The sequence below is a fragment of the Neovison vison genome, chromosome 12 (genome assembly GCF_020171115.1).
Source record: "Neovison vison isolate M4711 chromosome 12, ASM_NN_V1, whole genome shotgun sequence".
NCBI lineage: Eukaryota > Metazoa > Chordata > Mammalia > Carnivora > Mustelidae > Neogale > Neogale vison.
In genome coordinates this window covers 105,470,759-105,484,906 of record NC_058102.1, presented here as the reverse complement: position 1 = coordinate 105,484,906, position 14,148 = coordinate 105,470,759, and the positions used below count along the sequence as shown (strand labels likewise).

At 52.8% G+C, this 14,148-nt stretch overlaps 1 protein-coding gene across 1 annotated transcript; it reads left to right on the top strand.

Annotated features, from left to right (window-relative positions):
* The first annotated feature begins 582 nt into the window (after nucleotides 1-582).
* FKBP4 (FKBP prolyl isomerase 4) lies at nucleotides 583-9,322 on the top strand. Its single transcript, XM_044229031.1, has 10 exons — nucleotides 583-873; nucleotides 2,864-3,008; nucleotides 3,453-3,595; nucleotides 4,423-4,543; nucleotides 4,811-4,967; nucleotides 5,614-5,704; nucleotides 5,800-5,883; nucleotides 6,078-6,263; nucleotides 6,783-7,022; nucleotides 8,510-9,322. Exons 1-10 carry the CDS (start codon nucleotides 769-771, stop codon nucleotides 8,615-8,617), a joined length of 1,380 nt encoding a protein of 459 aa, XP_044084966.1. The 5' UTR covers nucleotides 583-768; the 3' UTR covers nucleotides 8,618-9,322.
* Nucleotides 9,323-14,148: the final 4,826 nt, after the last annotated feature.

The following is a 14,148-nucleotide window of genomic DNA, read 5'->3' as shown; positions in this document are numbered from 1 at the left end:
GCCAAGTACAGACGGGGAGGCCATGCGGTCTGCGCTTACGACCGGCTTTTATAAAAATGTGCGTCTCGGGTGCGGGGAGACGGACGCGCGGCCACTCACATCCGGCTAAGCAAACCACGCTGCAGCCTGCAATGTATAGGGCGGATCTGGGGCGGCTGGCCGGCTCGGTATTGGAGTGATGTAGGGGGATGGAGAAGGATCTGGAAGAATCCGGTTAGACCGGGCAACGGGCGGGGGAGGGCCCGGGAAGGGCCCCGGGGTGGCGGGGGGGGGGGGGCGGTGAGCAGGGGAAATCCCCAGAGTCCGAGGGTCCCAGGAGTAGGGGGAGGGAGGCCAGGCAGCCAGAAGGGGTAAGAACCCCCCAAAAAACAAAACAAACCAAAACACACACACACGTTCACAGAAGCACCCTTAGCACTAAAGCCCGAACGGGCTTAGCGGCCGCCGTCTCTAGAAAGTTCTCCGCCCCCTCCCCCTCCGTCCCTCGCTGCCGCTCCAGCTCCTCCCAGCCCCTCCCTCCGCGGCGGGGTGGGACCAATCGCTCCCCGCGGCCGCTCATTACCCACCTCCTGCCGCTCCCGCGCCCCATCGGCCGCGGGCTGCGAGCGCGCTGGGCGCCAGAGGTGTGCTCGAGCCTTCGACCGGTTCACAGCTGGGCGGCCGCCCCAGTGCCCTCCCGCCCGCACAGCCGTGCAGAGAGGCCCGGCCGAGAGGGCTTGGCTCGCGCCCAGTGCCTGGCTCCCGGAGTAAACGGCGCACCGAGCGGCGATGACCGCCGAGGAGATGAAGGCGGCCGAGAGCGGGGCGCAGTCGGCGCCGCTGCCCCTCGAGGGGGTGGACATCAGCCCCAAGCAAGACGAAGGCGTGCTGAAGGTAAGGGCGGCGGCGCAGGCGGCCGGCGGCCGGTTGCATCGTCCTCCTGGACCCGGCTGCGTCGTTCGGGGGTGGAAGGGCCGCCACACTTTCGCAGGGGGCGGCCTGGGTGCGCGGGCCTCCCCGCGGGCATTCTCCGGCCCCCTGGGGCACCCGCGGTCCGGCGGAGGCCCCGGCCCCCTAGCCCCTGCGGCGCCCGGGCCGGGGACTGCGGCGCCAACACCGGCGTGCGCGGTGCAGCGCGGAGGGAGGGGCGGGGCCGCGCCGCAGCACGCGAGCTGCAGCTAGGGGGCCCGGGCGGCGTGCACCCGGGCTGGAGCCGGCAGGGGCCCACTCCCGCCCCGACGCCGCCCCTCCCTCACGTCACCTCTCCCCGACCCCGCGACCCGGGACGGGCCGCCAGCGCCTTCCCCGCGGGCCGCAGCCGGGAAGTCCCTGGCGGCCTTCGCCGGCGGTGCGGCGAGCACTCGGCTTCCCCGGGCGGTTAAACATTAGCTAGGACCTGAAGCGGGCCACCAGTGATTTCCTGGCTCAGAGGCCTTTGTACGACTTGGCGCCCGGGGCCGGGACGCGAGAGAGGTTCTGGTGCCCTCCGTCCCCTTGGTGACCCTCTTCCTAAAGGCCGGGTGGACCCAGCTAGGTCACCCGCTCAGCCATGCTGGCCCCCCTTTCCCCGCCCCGGGAAAACCAGGGAGCGGTGCATGCCGGGACTTGTAGTTCCCCCTCCCCCTCATGAGTTGGGGCAAAGGGGTGTGGGGCCGGGAGGAGGTATTTTGCTGGGAGCCTCGCAAAAGCGAAGCGAAGGGGCAGGGCGTCTTGACCTGGTCGGGACGACTGATGGTGCTTCCGAGCAGGTTCTGCAGAGTGCAGGATGGCGAAATCCTAGGCTGGATTTCATGCCTCTTCCTCATCCAGTGTTCTTTCTACCCTGGCTCCCACTCCGTTCCACACGTGTGTGTGTGTGTGTGTGTGTGTGTGTGTGTGTGTGTGTGTGTGAGGCCTGGGCAGAGCTAGAGACCTCGGGGAGCCCATATCTGGTCCAGAAACCATCCTGGTTTTGTCCCAGATCTTAGCGTCTTTAGCTGTTCTTCAGGGGGCATGTGGCTTCTCCTAATCTCTCCAGCTCCCTGGAGATTTCTACAAGGTTATTATTCCCAGAAGGGTCCTTTCTTCTTTTATCTTCCACTCCTTCCCTTTTGCCTTTCTACTCCTCGAGTCCTCTGTTCATTCTGTCATGTAGGCTTTCCCTCAGAAGGTAACCACATATCTACCAGTTGACCCACAGAGTCTCCTTGTCACCTTTTATAAAGTTCAGAAGAGAAGCAGAGCTTGTTGAAATTCCTGAGAAATGCTCCAGCCCTCAAATAAAAGACTTCAGTAGCCTCCCAGTCAGAAATGTTCATGCCCCAAGCCAGAGTTTTAGGGCCTGAGTGAGCTCCCCTATGCTCATCAGTGACCTGGTACTTTCTGAACCTCTTTTGGGCTGTTGCTATTTCTGTTTTGTTACTCATATTCTTAATTCTTTTCTTATCCACAAACCAGATCCAGACCTAATGACCACCAGCATTTAGGAAGAATGAGGAAACTTAACATAACTGCTTCCCCCTTTGCTGCTGATGATAATCATCTTCAGCTTTCTGCCAATTTAATTCTCCAACCCTGATAGAGGTTATTATTACTGGTTTACAAATACAGTCTAGAGAGCTTGACTTGTGCGAGAACATACAGCAAAAACTTGAGCTTGGGTCTTTCGTCTCTAGCTTTTAAACCAAGTCCTGTTGCACCTCAAGAAAGATGGAAGAGAGCAGTCAGTGGGGGTGTCTGTTGGCATCTAGCCAAACCTCACATCGGAATCATTTTGAGGCTTGGTCCTTTTACTTCCAAGGAGGCAGAAGAGTCCCCCTGTTTCCATCAGAGATGTGCAAACAGCTTCGGGGCCTCTTTCTGCCCCCACACCTGGGTACCCTCATCTTCTCTGCCTTCCTCCCAGGTGATCAAGCGAGAGGGCACCGGCACAGAGACGCCCATGATTGGGGACCGTGTCTTTGTCCACTACACTGGCTGGCTGTTAGACGGCACCAAGTTTGACTCCAGTCTGGACCGCAAGGACAAATTCTCCTTTGACCTGGGCAAAGGTAGGTGCACTGTTAGTGGATTGGTAGCATCAGTCCTGAGGAGGGTGTAAGCCGTCACAAGCAGAAACCGTACTCTCAGAAGCGTGAGGAGCAGTCTGTTAGAATCCGTGAATTAACCCTCCGTTAGCTTTTTTTTCTTTTCCTTTTTGGAACCATAGTGATCTCTATCTCACCTTCCCTGATCACCTCTGAACACCTCAAATCTTCTTCGGGGGTGGATTATCTTGTTCCTAGAACTCCTGTGTTCCACGGTTGAGTCTTTTATAAAGAGGTCTGAGACCTGACAGTGCTTACTGCAACCAGGTCCTCTACCTCCCTGGTCTTGTTTCCTAAGAGTATGTAGCTTCCCCGTGAGTGTGGTCTGATGAAGGTCCCTGGATCTGCTCTCTGAGCCCAGGGTCTGATTGCTGTCAAGCAGGACTGGTTTGCTTTCTGTACCTACAGGGGAGGTCATCAAGGCTTGGGATATTGCTGTAGCAACCATGAAGGTGGGAGAGGTGTGCCACATCACCTGCAAACCAGAGTATGCCTACGGTTCGGCAGGCAGCCCTCCAAAAATCCCCCCCAATGCCACGCTTGTGTTTGAGGTGAGTGTCCAGGCACAGAGAGCAAGGCAAAGAGCCAGGCTGATCTCAGCCTGGGGCCTGGCTGCCCTCCAGCACTTCCTGCTGCTTAGAGACAATGTAGCCAAGGCTAAGGGCCTGGCCTTAGGGGAGGAAGGGACCTGGAGAGGGCAGCTGGCTCTGCTGTGCACAGAGCCTGCTGCTGCCAGAAAGCGGCTGCTGGCGGAGATTTCAGGGGAAAAGAGGTGGCCACAAACCCTTCCCCAGACTTGAAGCGGGGTAAGGGTTGAGGCCTGTTCTATTTCAAGAACTGCCCGGAGATGGGTTATAATTTTGACTGAGAGGAGTCAGAAGGTCAGAATCTGTATGGTTATAAATGACAGTATAGAACGTCAGTGCTTCAGCGATCGAAGGAGGAAAAAGAATGCCCCCCATGGGTTGAGTGGGTGAGGAAAGCCTTCACTGAGAGGGGGAACTTGACACCATTCAGGATCAGAGTGTCTGAGTCCTCCTGTAGTGGATGCTTGGAGAATATTGAAAGTTGCTGGGTCATTTCCACCGCCTACCAGATTGGCCTTGTGAGACGGCTGGGTTAGGCCTGGCTGGAGCATGTCCTTCCTGGGGGAGCAGGTAGTAAGAAGATTGATCTCCCGAGGTCAGCAGACTCTGTGACCTGCCCGCTGCTACCAAAGTTGAGACTAGAGCTCCCAGAACTTACCAGAAGTGCCACTTTGTCCAGTCTTGGTTTTGGCTGCCCTTGTGCTCAGGCCTGGTCTGGCGGTGACCAGGGACTCTTTGGCTGATGGGGTAATGCTGAAAGGCATCGTGTCATCTTGCGTCTCGTCCCACAGGTGGAGTTGTTTGAGTTTAGAGGAGAGGACCTGACAGAAGAAGAAGATGGGGGGATCATCCGGAGAATACGGACTCGGGGCGAAGGTTATGCCAGGCCCAACGAGGGTGCCATCGTGGAGGGTGAGACAGCACAGTTTGTTCTGATTCCGATTCTGGTACTTAGTCCCTTGGTGGCTTTGGGCAGATCACTTCCTTTTCTGACCTGAGTAGCTCATCTGAGAACTGAGGGATGGGACCGTACCTTCCTAACATGCCTCTAGTTCTGATAATACAACAAGGGCACCTCGGGCATGCAGTGATGAGGTCATGGAGGGAGGCTGCAATGGCCTCCTTCCTCAGCCCCTTGCCTACTCACATCCCTGGCATACTGCCTCCTTCTCGTGCCAGTTGCACTGGAAGGGTACTACAAGGACCAGATGTTTGACCGGCGGGAGCTCCGCTTTGAGGTTGGCGAGGGGGAGAGCCTGGACCTGCCTTGTGGGCTGGAGAAAGCCATTCAGCGCATGGAAAAAGGAGAACATTCCGTTGTGTACCTCAAGCCCAGGTAAGGAGTGGACACTTTGTAGAGCAGGTGGGTGACGCAAGGTCAGAGATCTACATGTCCACAGTGAGTTGTGTAACTAGGCACTTGACTCTGTTCCTCTGTGTGCGCTCACCCACCCCCACAGCCTCAGTGGCAGTCCCTGTGAGTCTGGCACACACGTGATCTCTGTGTTTGGGATGTGGTCACAACTGGCCACATCTGGAATCATAGCCTCATTTTTTCAGTTCTGGCCACTCCGGGTCTCCTCCTCTACCAGTGTCAAAATTGTTGTCTCCTACTAAACCTACTCCGTCATTCATGACATTGATTGAAACCCATCTGTTATGTGCCAGACGTGGGGCTGGAAATTCCGAGGTATTCAAAAGACATTATTCCCGCCTTCCAGGGACTTCAGTAATTAGTAAATTAGTCATCATTCCAGTGTTAGTATGAGTTAGAAGGATATGGAAGATGCTAAGAGACCAACTAATTGTGTGAAGAGGTCAGGGAAGATTTTGCCAAACAGGAAATATTTGAACCAAATCTCAGGGGATAGGGAGGTGCCTTGCAGGAAAAGGACAGGAAGACTTTTCAGCGTGGAGCAGGTTAAGCGTGGCCACAATGACCTAGTTTTGTGGGGTTTTTGTTTTGTTTTTTGCCCCCATAGCTATGCTTTTGGCAACGTGGGGAAGGAAAAGTTCCAGATCCCGCCGAATGCTGAGCTGAAATACGAAGTACACCTCAAGAGTTTCGAGAAGGTGAGTTTGCTCAAGGTCCTCGCCGTCCTGAAGTCAGGTCCCAGGACATAGCTCGGGGTAGCTGATGACTTTGTTTCTCCCTTGGGGTACGGCAGGCCAAGGAGTCTTGGGAGATGAACTCCGAGGAGAAGCTGGAGCAGAGCACCATAGTGAAAGAGCGGGGCACCGTGTACTTCAAGGTGAGCCGGCATCGGGGTCCTGAGGACACTCCCCAGGACAGCACGGGAAGCACCTACAGTCTTCACCCAGCATATGGGAGCTGGCTGGTCCTACCAGTGGTGGTGTGCAGGGGAGGCAGGCCTCCCTCACGCCCACGTGTCCCTGATAGCTACCGAGGATGACAGCCCAGTGCCTGAGCCTCCCTCCCTTTTAGGAAGGCAAGTACAAGCAAGCTTTACTGCAGTACAAGAAGATTGTCTCCTGGCTGGAATACGAGTCCAGTTTCTCTAACGAGGACGCCCAGAAGGCCCAGGCCCTTCGGCTGGCCTCCCACCTCAACCTGGCCATGTGTCACCTGAAACTACAGGCCTTCTCCGCGGCCATTGAGAGCTGTAACAAGGTGAGGCCCTTCCCAAGAGGGTTGGGGAGCAACATTCACAGGCTCGGCTGGGTAAGCTGCTGGCGGGTCTGAAACGGCCTGGGTGACTCAGTAGGGATAGGGTAGCAAGTGGGACCGGTGGGCCTGGAGGTGAAGGGCCCCAGAGGGAGGGGCTTCAAGAAGCCAGCACCTTGGCTTTCATGGTAGAAGGCAGCTGACATAGAGGTCGAGGAGCCACAGGCAGGGAAGAACAGCTACAGCAATTCCTTTGGTTCCTAGCCGGGCTCTCCTGAGTACCTGCTTTATTCTGGAGAGAATGGAAATGTTGTATTGGGTCTTCTTTTTCATCAAAAGCCCAGGACGAACAGTTCCTTCCTAGACCTTGGTCTTTTCCATGTCATGCCCCAAGACCCCTTCCTGAGGTGGAGCCGGCGGTGTGTGTTCTGCCTGATGCTCTGAGGACTGCCTCTGGAACCCTGTCTTGGCCAGAGAGGCCGCAGGGGCTCAGGTCTCTCTGTTGCTTCCTCTCTGTGTCCTTAGGCCCTGGAACTGGACAGCAACAACGAGAAGGGCCTTTTCCGCCGCGGAGAGGCCCACCTGGCGGTGAATGACTTTGACTTGGCACGGGCTGACTTCCAGAAGGTCCTGCAGCTCTACCCCAGCAACAAAGCTGCCAAGGCCCAGCTGGCCATCTGCCAGCAGCGGATCCGCAAGCAGCTTGCGCGGGAGAAGAAGCTCTATGCCAACATGTTTGAGAGGCTGGCCGAGGAGGAGAGCAAGGTAAGGCTCCAGAGGGGGACAGTAGGGACAGACTGGAGAAAAGGCGCTGCCTTGTCCCGGTGCCTGACCCAGCTGTTGTGGCTCCTCGCCTCCGGTTGTGCATGCCACATCTGGACACCCGGTGCTGCCCTTGTCCCTGGAGCAGTGACATGTATGTCCTGTTGGCAGAAACCGCCATGGTGTTGGGGGTGGGACACCCCCCTCGAGAGCCCTACAGGTGAGGAGTTCGTTGTGCTGAGTGTGCCTCCCAAACTCTGTTCTGTGTGCCTGTTCAAAACCCAAGTCTTTAAAAAAAAAATTCAGGTTTTATTTATTTTTATTTTTATTTATTTATTTATTTTTAAAGATTTTATTTGTTAATTTGACAGACAGAGATCACAAGCAGGCAGACAGGCAGGCAGAGAGAGGGAGAGGAGGAAGCAGGCTCCCTGCAGAGCAGAGAGCCCAATGCGGGACTCGATCCCAGGACCCTGAGATCATGACCTGAGCCGAAGGCAGCGGCTTAACCCACTGAGCCACCCAGGTGCCCCAAAAAATGCAGGTTTTAAAAGCCTATGTTTAAATAGGTAATACAATTACATCATACTGTTGAAACCTCAACAAAAGAATATGTAATAAGAAGCCTCTCTCCCACCACCCAGAAGTGGTTGGCTGTGTCCGGTGTTCAGATGATTCCAGTAAACGACGCACATGCACAAGTAGACAGTCTTCTTCCTCTTCCTTAATAAAAGGCAACATGTCCTGCCAGTTCTGTACATTATACTTTTTTTTCATATCATTCCTGCAAGAATGTCTTCCATCGACAGCTCTCAGTTCTTCACTGTGCTGCTGGAGTCCCATAGTAAAGCACATGGCCTACTGTATCCCAGCCCCTGTTAGTCTCCAGTGTTCAAGACCAGCACTGTTGAATAGAAACAACGCAAACTGTACAGTGATTTTCAGTTTTCTGAGTATCTGTGCTAAAACAACTAAGTGAACAAGTGAGGTTAATTTTAATACTTAGTTGATCCAAGGTGTCTAAATACTGCAACATGTAATGTTTTCAGATTGTTCCTCATCTTTCAGACCTAAGTTGGTCTCCAGAATTCTACCGTATTACTTTGTACTTAGAAAACATCTGTTTGGCCTAATTGTTAAGTGCTCAGGAGTCACATGTGGTCCTCGCTACCATGTTGGACGAGTGCGGTTCTAAGTAGAATCGCACTAAGGGATAGTGTAAGTGTCTCCTTGTGTGTGTGTGTCTTTAGGACACACCTGGAGAGGGAGTTGGCTGTGTCGGCGTTCCAGTGCGTATCTTTTCTTCAGGGGATGAGTGTGTGTGGTCCGGAGTTGACGTGGTATCCGCGTGGTACATGCACGCGGCTCGTCACCACCTTGGCTCTGTGCTGCCAAGTGGGAGTGGGGACGTGGAGCGAAAGTCCCCTTTCTCCTCAGAGACCTGGGCCAGATGAGACTGGAACTGAGCCCCTTCCTCTCCCTTCTCCCAGGCCAAGGCAGCAGAAGCCGCAGGAGACCATCCTGCTGATGCAGAGATGAAGGAGGAGCAGAAGAACGAAGTGGCGGGGAGCCAGCCTCAGGTGGAGACAGAAGCATAGCCTCTGCCCAGCCCTTCTGCCGCTGCTGCCTGCCTCCCTTGCTCCCTCCCCTCCTCCACCCTGTTAGTTTTGTAAAAACTGAAGAATTTTGAGTGAATTAGACCTTTATTTTTCTACCTGGTTAGACGGTGGCTTTGGGGGAAGGGGGAAAGGAGTAGGCTGGGGGATCGTTTTAGGTGGTGTCACCCCCTCGTCCCTTCCCCCATCCTCCATTACATGTGAACAAATGTCCATCCACACGCACACTCGTCAGAACGTTAATTTATTTTGCTGCTTCTGTTCGCTGTGTCTATTTTTCAAATGGTAGAAGGGAGTGAGTGGTAGGGATGCTACGTGGGCTCCGATGTGAAACCAGGGTGGAGAGGGTGATTCCCGGGCAGCCATTTCCTCATCCTTCCCTCCTGCCGGTCCGTTCCCAAACACGAGGCCTCCATGTGGGTGCTAGGGGCATGGGAAAAACCACTGCTGTGCCCGTTACTGCTCTCTGTTCCCATCCTCACCCTCGATGGTATAGCTGAGCTGTCTTCTGGTGTCCTGATGACCACCCCCTGTCCCCGCCCCCCACCAGTATTTCCCTTTGGATCAGTTTCCCTTCTCAGCCAGGTCGTGTCCCCAAACCCCTCAGCCTCTTCTCTGCACGTTGCTGAAGGTCCAGGCTTACCTCAAGTTCTGTGCTTGAGCAATAAAGTGGAACTCAAACCTGGGTATCAGGTAGCCCTTTCTGTTTGGCCTCGAGGGTGGGCATGGTGGCTTACACGTGGGGGACAAAACTGAGGGAGTGGCCTCCCCTCCTCCCCAGCCTTGGCTGGAGCGTGGTGGCTGATGAAGCCTGTGAGCTTGGCCAGCATGCAACACCCCCCCCCCCCCCCCCCGTGCCACACAGGCCTCAGCAGGGCGATGCCTTCAGCCTCCCACAGGTTCCCAGTGCCCCTCTGCAGCCAGGCAGCTTTTCATAGCTTTCCTTTTCTTCCTAAGACCAAGGAAGCGGCAAACACAAACATGTAAAATACTGGGACCACTTGTCTTTGGGATAGATTGGTCAACCACCTAAGACCACCTAACTGATCGAGTAGAGGCATGTAATCTAGCCAAAAGCATGAGCTTTCTTGGTTTCTTAAGGTAAAAATCCCCATGAGCAATCCTCCAGTTAGACACCTTTCACACAGTTACAGAAGAACCACCTCCAGGCCAGGGAACTCTGGCACTCACTCAGGCCTGCTTTTCAGCTTGCCTCAAGGCCTTCCTAGGGAAGAGCTTGTACTTCTGTGTGTTGACCTTTGGCTCCTATAGGCACTTCAGGGCCCTGGGAGAAGCCAAGGAGGTACAAGTCTCAAGTCTAGTGTTTTCTCTGGATGGTCAGAGCCGTAGGCCAGAGGCTCGCTCTGGGGCCTCCGCCGTCTTCCCTCCTGTGAAAGCTGTCCTTTCTTCCTGGTGGAAGAGGTAGTCTGCCAGCCCACGTCTCTGTACAGTTCCAGAAGACTTTTCTCCAGGCTTTTGCTGAGGAAGATGAATTTGTGTCAGAGTTGCACCTCGTCCTACAGCATGGCTGGTGCGTGAACCAGAACTAAGATTTGGTTCAGTCCATTGCCCACTCAGGCTCTTGAGCTCACACAGTCCTGCACATCTGGGTCTTGCTCGTACTTCAAAGATCTGCCTTGCCCCTGCAGCCAACGACAGCTGCTTACCTAGGATGTGAGCCTGGGATTCAACCAAGAGCCTTGTGTGAATTAACCTTAATACTTGGAACCGTCCTATGAAGGAGTTAACACCCCTACTTCGCAGATGAGTAGAACAAGGCTCAAGTTAAAGAGGGGTCTGCCTGGAATATGAGCAAGCTGGAACAAATCTAAACTTGCTGGGAGGCTCATGTGACCTTGGGCAAGCTGAGCATATTTCCTTAGCTGCAAGAACAGGGGAGCGGACAAAACACACTTCTAAGGTTCCTTCCAGCTTCTGTGGGATTCCAGGAATTTAAAACACACACTTCCATAGAATCCTGGAGCTGGATAAGCCTTGGTTGGTGTAACATTAAAGCCATACCGTCAAGATGTTTTATTTAAGGGGCCAGAAGTCTTCAGGATTAAAACCAGACATGTCACGTACTTCACTCTGCTCTGGACCATGCTCAAGTTCATAGCCTCGTCAGTTGAACATTTCCTCACCAACACTCAAAATCCTCCCGGGTTGAGAGAATGTGCTTGGATAAGGGAAACGGGTAGCAACCAATACACTGCTAGCTGTTACTGCAGATTTGGACATTTTCAGATTGGGTTCATCTTGTCCTAGTGCTGATCCTCATGACAAGTTCTATAAATTCCATCTCCCATCTCCGTTCTAGCAGCCCCTCCCCAAACATCACCAGATGCCTCCAGCCCGGTCTCCTGTCCAACGGCTTAAAACCCATTGATGACTTCCCATCCCAGAACCCATACTGAGGTCCACAAGACCCTGCGGGGCCGGGCCCTGCCTGCCTTCCACCAGCAGTGAAGGACTTGACCCCTCTCTGTACCAGCCACAATCATCAAGTTGGGGTGGGTGGCGGGGAGTGTGCATCTCCCTTCATTTAAGAGTGGAATCCCTCTTCTGTCTGCTGTGTTTCTTCCCTTTCCAAATATAGGGCATCTCAGAGCCTTAGGACATACTGAAGTTGAAATGAAAAGGGGTTAAGGGCAGTGCTGAATAAAGCCAAAGTCAAGAGATTCTACGTAAAAGAACTTGTCCTCTTTCTGGAAATCATTATTGCTGTTTTCTGGCTGTAGTTCCTCAGCTGCTTGCCAACCTCAGATAACTTGAACGCACTACCACTGACCTCAATCAAAATCTCACGATCATAATAAACCCTCGCTTAGCATGTAGTGAACAATACTAAGGATCCCAATTTGGGAGGCAAAGTAAGAATGAGTCACAAAGTGGTTCTGAGGAGGGACAATGAAGAAAAAACTCCTCTGGCTAGATGAGGGCGCTGGTCCTATCCTGTGCCCCGGCCCGCAAAGCTGTAGGTTCCAACTGTCATTAGTGCTTCACACATAAAATCATTTGTATTTTTTTAATTGAGGTGGAATTCGCATAAAATTAACCATTTTAATATGAACGACGCAGCAGGATTTAGTCCCATTATGTTGTCGTACGACCACCACCTCTATCGAGTTCTGAGCCATTTTCATCGTCCTTTGTTCCTCATGTTTGGACACCGGAGACAGTGGAGGACTAGCCTTCCCCTTCAGTTAACGAGCCAGTAAACAGCCAGCCATCCCGGGGCGCCTGGCTGCCTCAGTCAGTACAGCATGTGACTTGATCTCCGGGTTGTTGAGTTCAGCCCCAAGCTGGGTGTAGAGATTACTTAAAATCTTTTAAAACAAAAGAAAGCCAGATTAACAACCCGGACAGGCTCTAGGATCAAAGCTTCCCAGAGTGGGTAGTGCTTTGTGACATAGCCAGACGTGTGAGGAAGCCAGTGGGCCTCAAAAGGAGTGCTCTGAATAACAGCATTTCACTCAGAGCAGGGCTGCCCACAGTGTCATTCTGCCTAATTCCTGGGTTAAGGAAGTCTTAGAAACAAACAGGTTTCTGTACTTGGAGACTTCGTGGGACCTTTAGTATGCTAAGGTACACTGTAGCTTAGAGAGGAAAGGGGAATGAGGAAGTCTCAAACAACCCATTAGGAAGCTAGGCCCTGCACCGAAGATGGTGAGTGGCTCTGGGTCCCAGGTGTAGAAAGTCTTAAAGCTCTTGTTTCTTGCCTAGCCATCCTAGGCAGACAGAACTTGGACCCCTCTATCTACTCTTGGAGGAAGAAATGGACAAAGAATCTCCCTGGAAATGCTTCCCACTTAACACCTCCCTCCCTTTCCATAGCAGGTTTCAAATGAAGCTGTTGTTTGGCTGGTCTGTAAAGAATATGCCACCCAGGGGCGCCTGGGTGGCTCAGTGGGTTGAGCCTCTGCCTTTGGCTCAGGTCATGATCTCGGGGTCCTGGGATCGAGCACTGCATGGGGCTCTCTGCTCGGCAGGGAGCCTGCTTCCCCCTCTCTCTGCCTCCCTACTTGTGATCTCTCTCTCTGTGTGTGAAATAAATAAAATCTTTAAAAAAAAAAAAGAATCTGCGACTCACACAACTTTACCCATGTCATTTAACGAAGAAGATGGCCTGATGAGGCTGTTTTGGAGACTAAGCCAACACCCATGTTCAAAGAGTGCTTGGCTTAAAAAAGACAAGCTCTAGAGATGGTGTCAGTGGAGACCCACCAACCATTCCATTAGGAAGGGCCAAAAACAAGAGTGTTCTTGTGGAGCCTGGCATCTGTCCACACAGCTCTGGGATGCCTAGTGTGTTCCACTTACGAAGAATGTAACATAACACATAATGCAGTTAAAGTTAATTGATGCAAGGTGGGAAGAATAGAAAGATTGGATTCCTGTCGTATTTTTTGGCGCTCCCTTTCAAAATTTATTGGGTTCTCTTGACAAAACCCAAAAGGCATGGTATCCAAATTGTCATATGACATTATGTCATCATGACAGGACCTAGAGGACAAACATTAACAGGCAACCCCTGGCCCAGAAGAGTCAAGTACAAGAAACGCAACCACTGAAGAAGATCAAACTAAGGCACTGAAATTCTGGGCCAGGGTATGAGTTTAGAGAACTGGATCAGGTCAGGACACTTAGTGGCAGAAGACGGGTGGTCCTCGTCTATTTTGTCCTGGGTTATTTATGAATTCACTTATTTATTTTATAATTTCATTCAAAATGCTGGAAAAAGAGAAAACAACAGAGAAATAACATTGAAAAGAAACAGAATTCAGTAACAATTTGACTTTATATTTAAAGTATACATTTTTTTAAATATATTTATTTTTTTTGGCAGAGAGAGACATAGTGAGAGAGGGAACACAAGCAGGGGGAGTGGGAAAGGGAGATGTAGGCTTCCTTGCTGAGCAGGGAGCCTGATGCAGGGGCTCGATCCCAGGACCCTGGGACCACGACCCAAGCCAAAGGTAGATGCCTAATGACTAAGCCACACAGGTGTCTCTAGAGGTAAACATTTTTAAGTTGGCTTTTTTGTCTCCATCCCTTATTTGTGTCTCCATCCCTTAAAACCTATGCTGAAGCTCAAAGTGTGAGCTAGAATAGAGGACAAAAATGTGGTAGAGCAGGATAAGGTTGCATGCAACCCCTCCATGAGATCAGAGATAGAAAGCACCAGTATACCCGTATGACACTGAGCCTCTGAATAGGCCTGGCCTGGCCCACAGTATGCCACCAAAACCAGAAACTTGAGCGAACCCCAATATTTGTCTGGACAGCTTCCTGTTTACTGTTCTGTTTGCTGTTCCTTGTTCTCATCTTACCTGGCTGTCAGGTCCACTGGGACCTCTGGGATAAAATGTGCCCCCCACCACCCAACCCCCAAGCAAAAAGGTCCCAGCCTCCAGTGCCTTCTCCCATGTTCAGACAGAGAAAGCAGGACCCTTCCCTAGTCCAGCCTCCCCCGGGGGAGAGGTGGATATCCTTATTTTCACAATATGAAC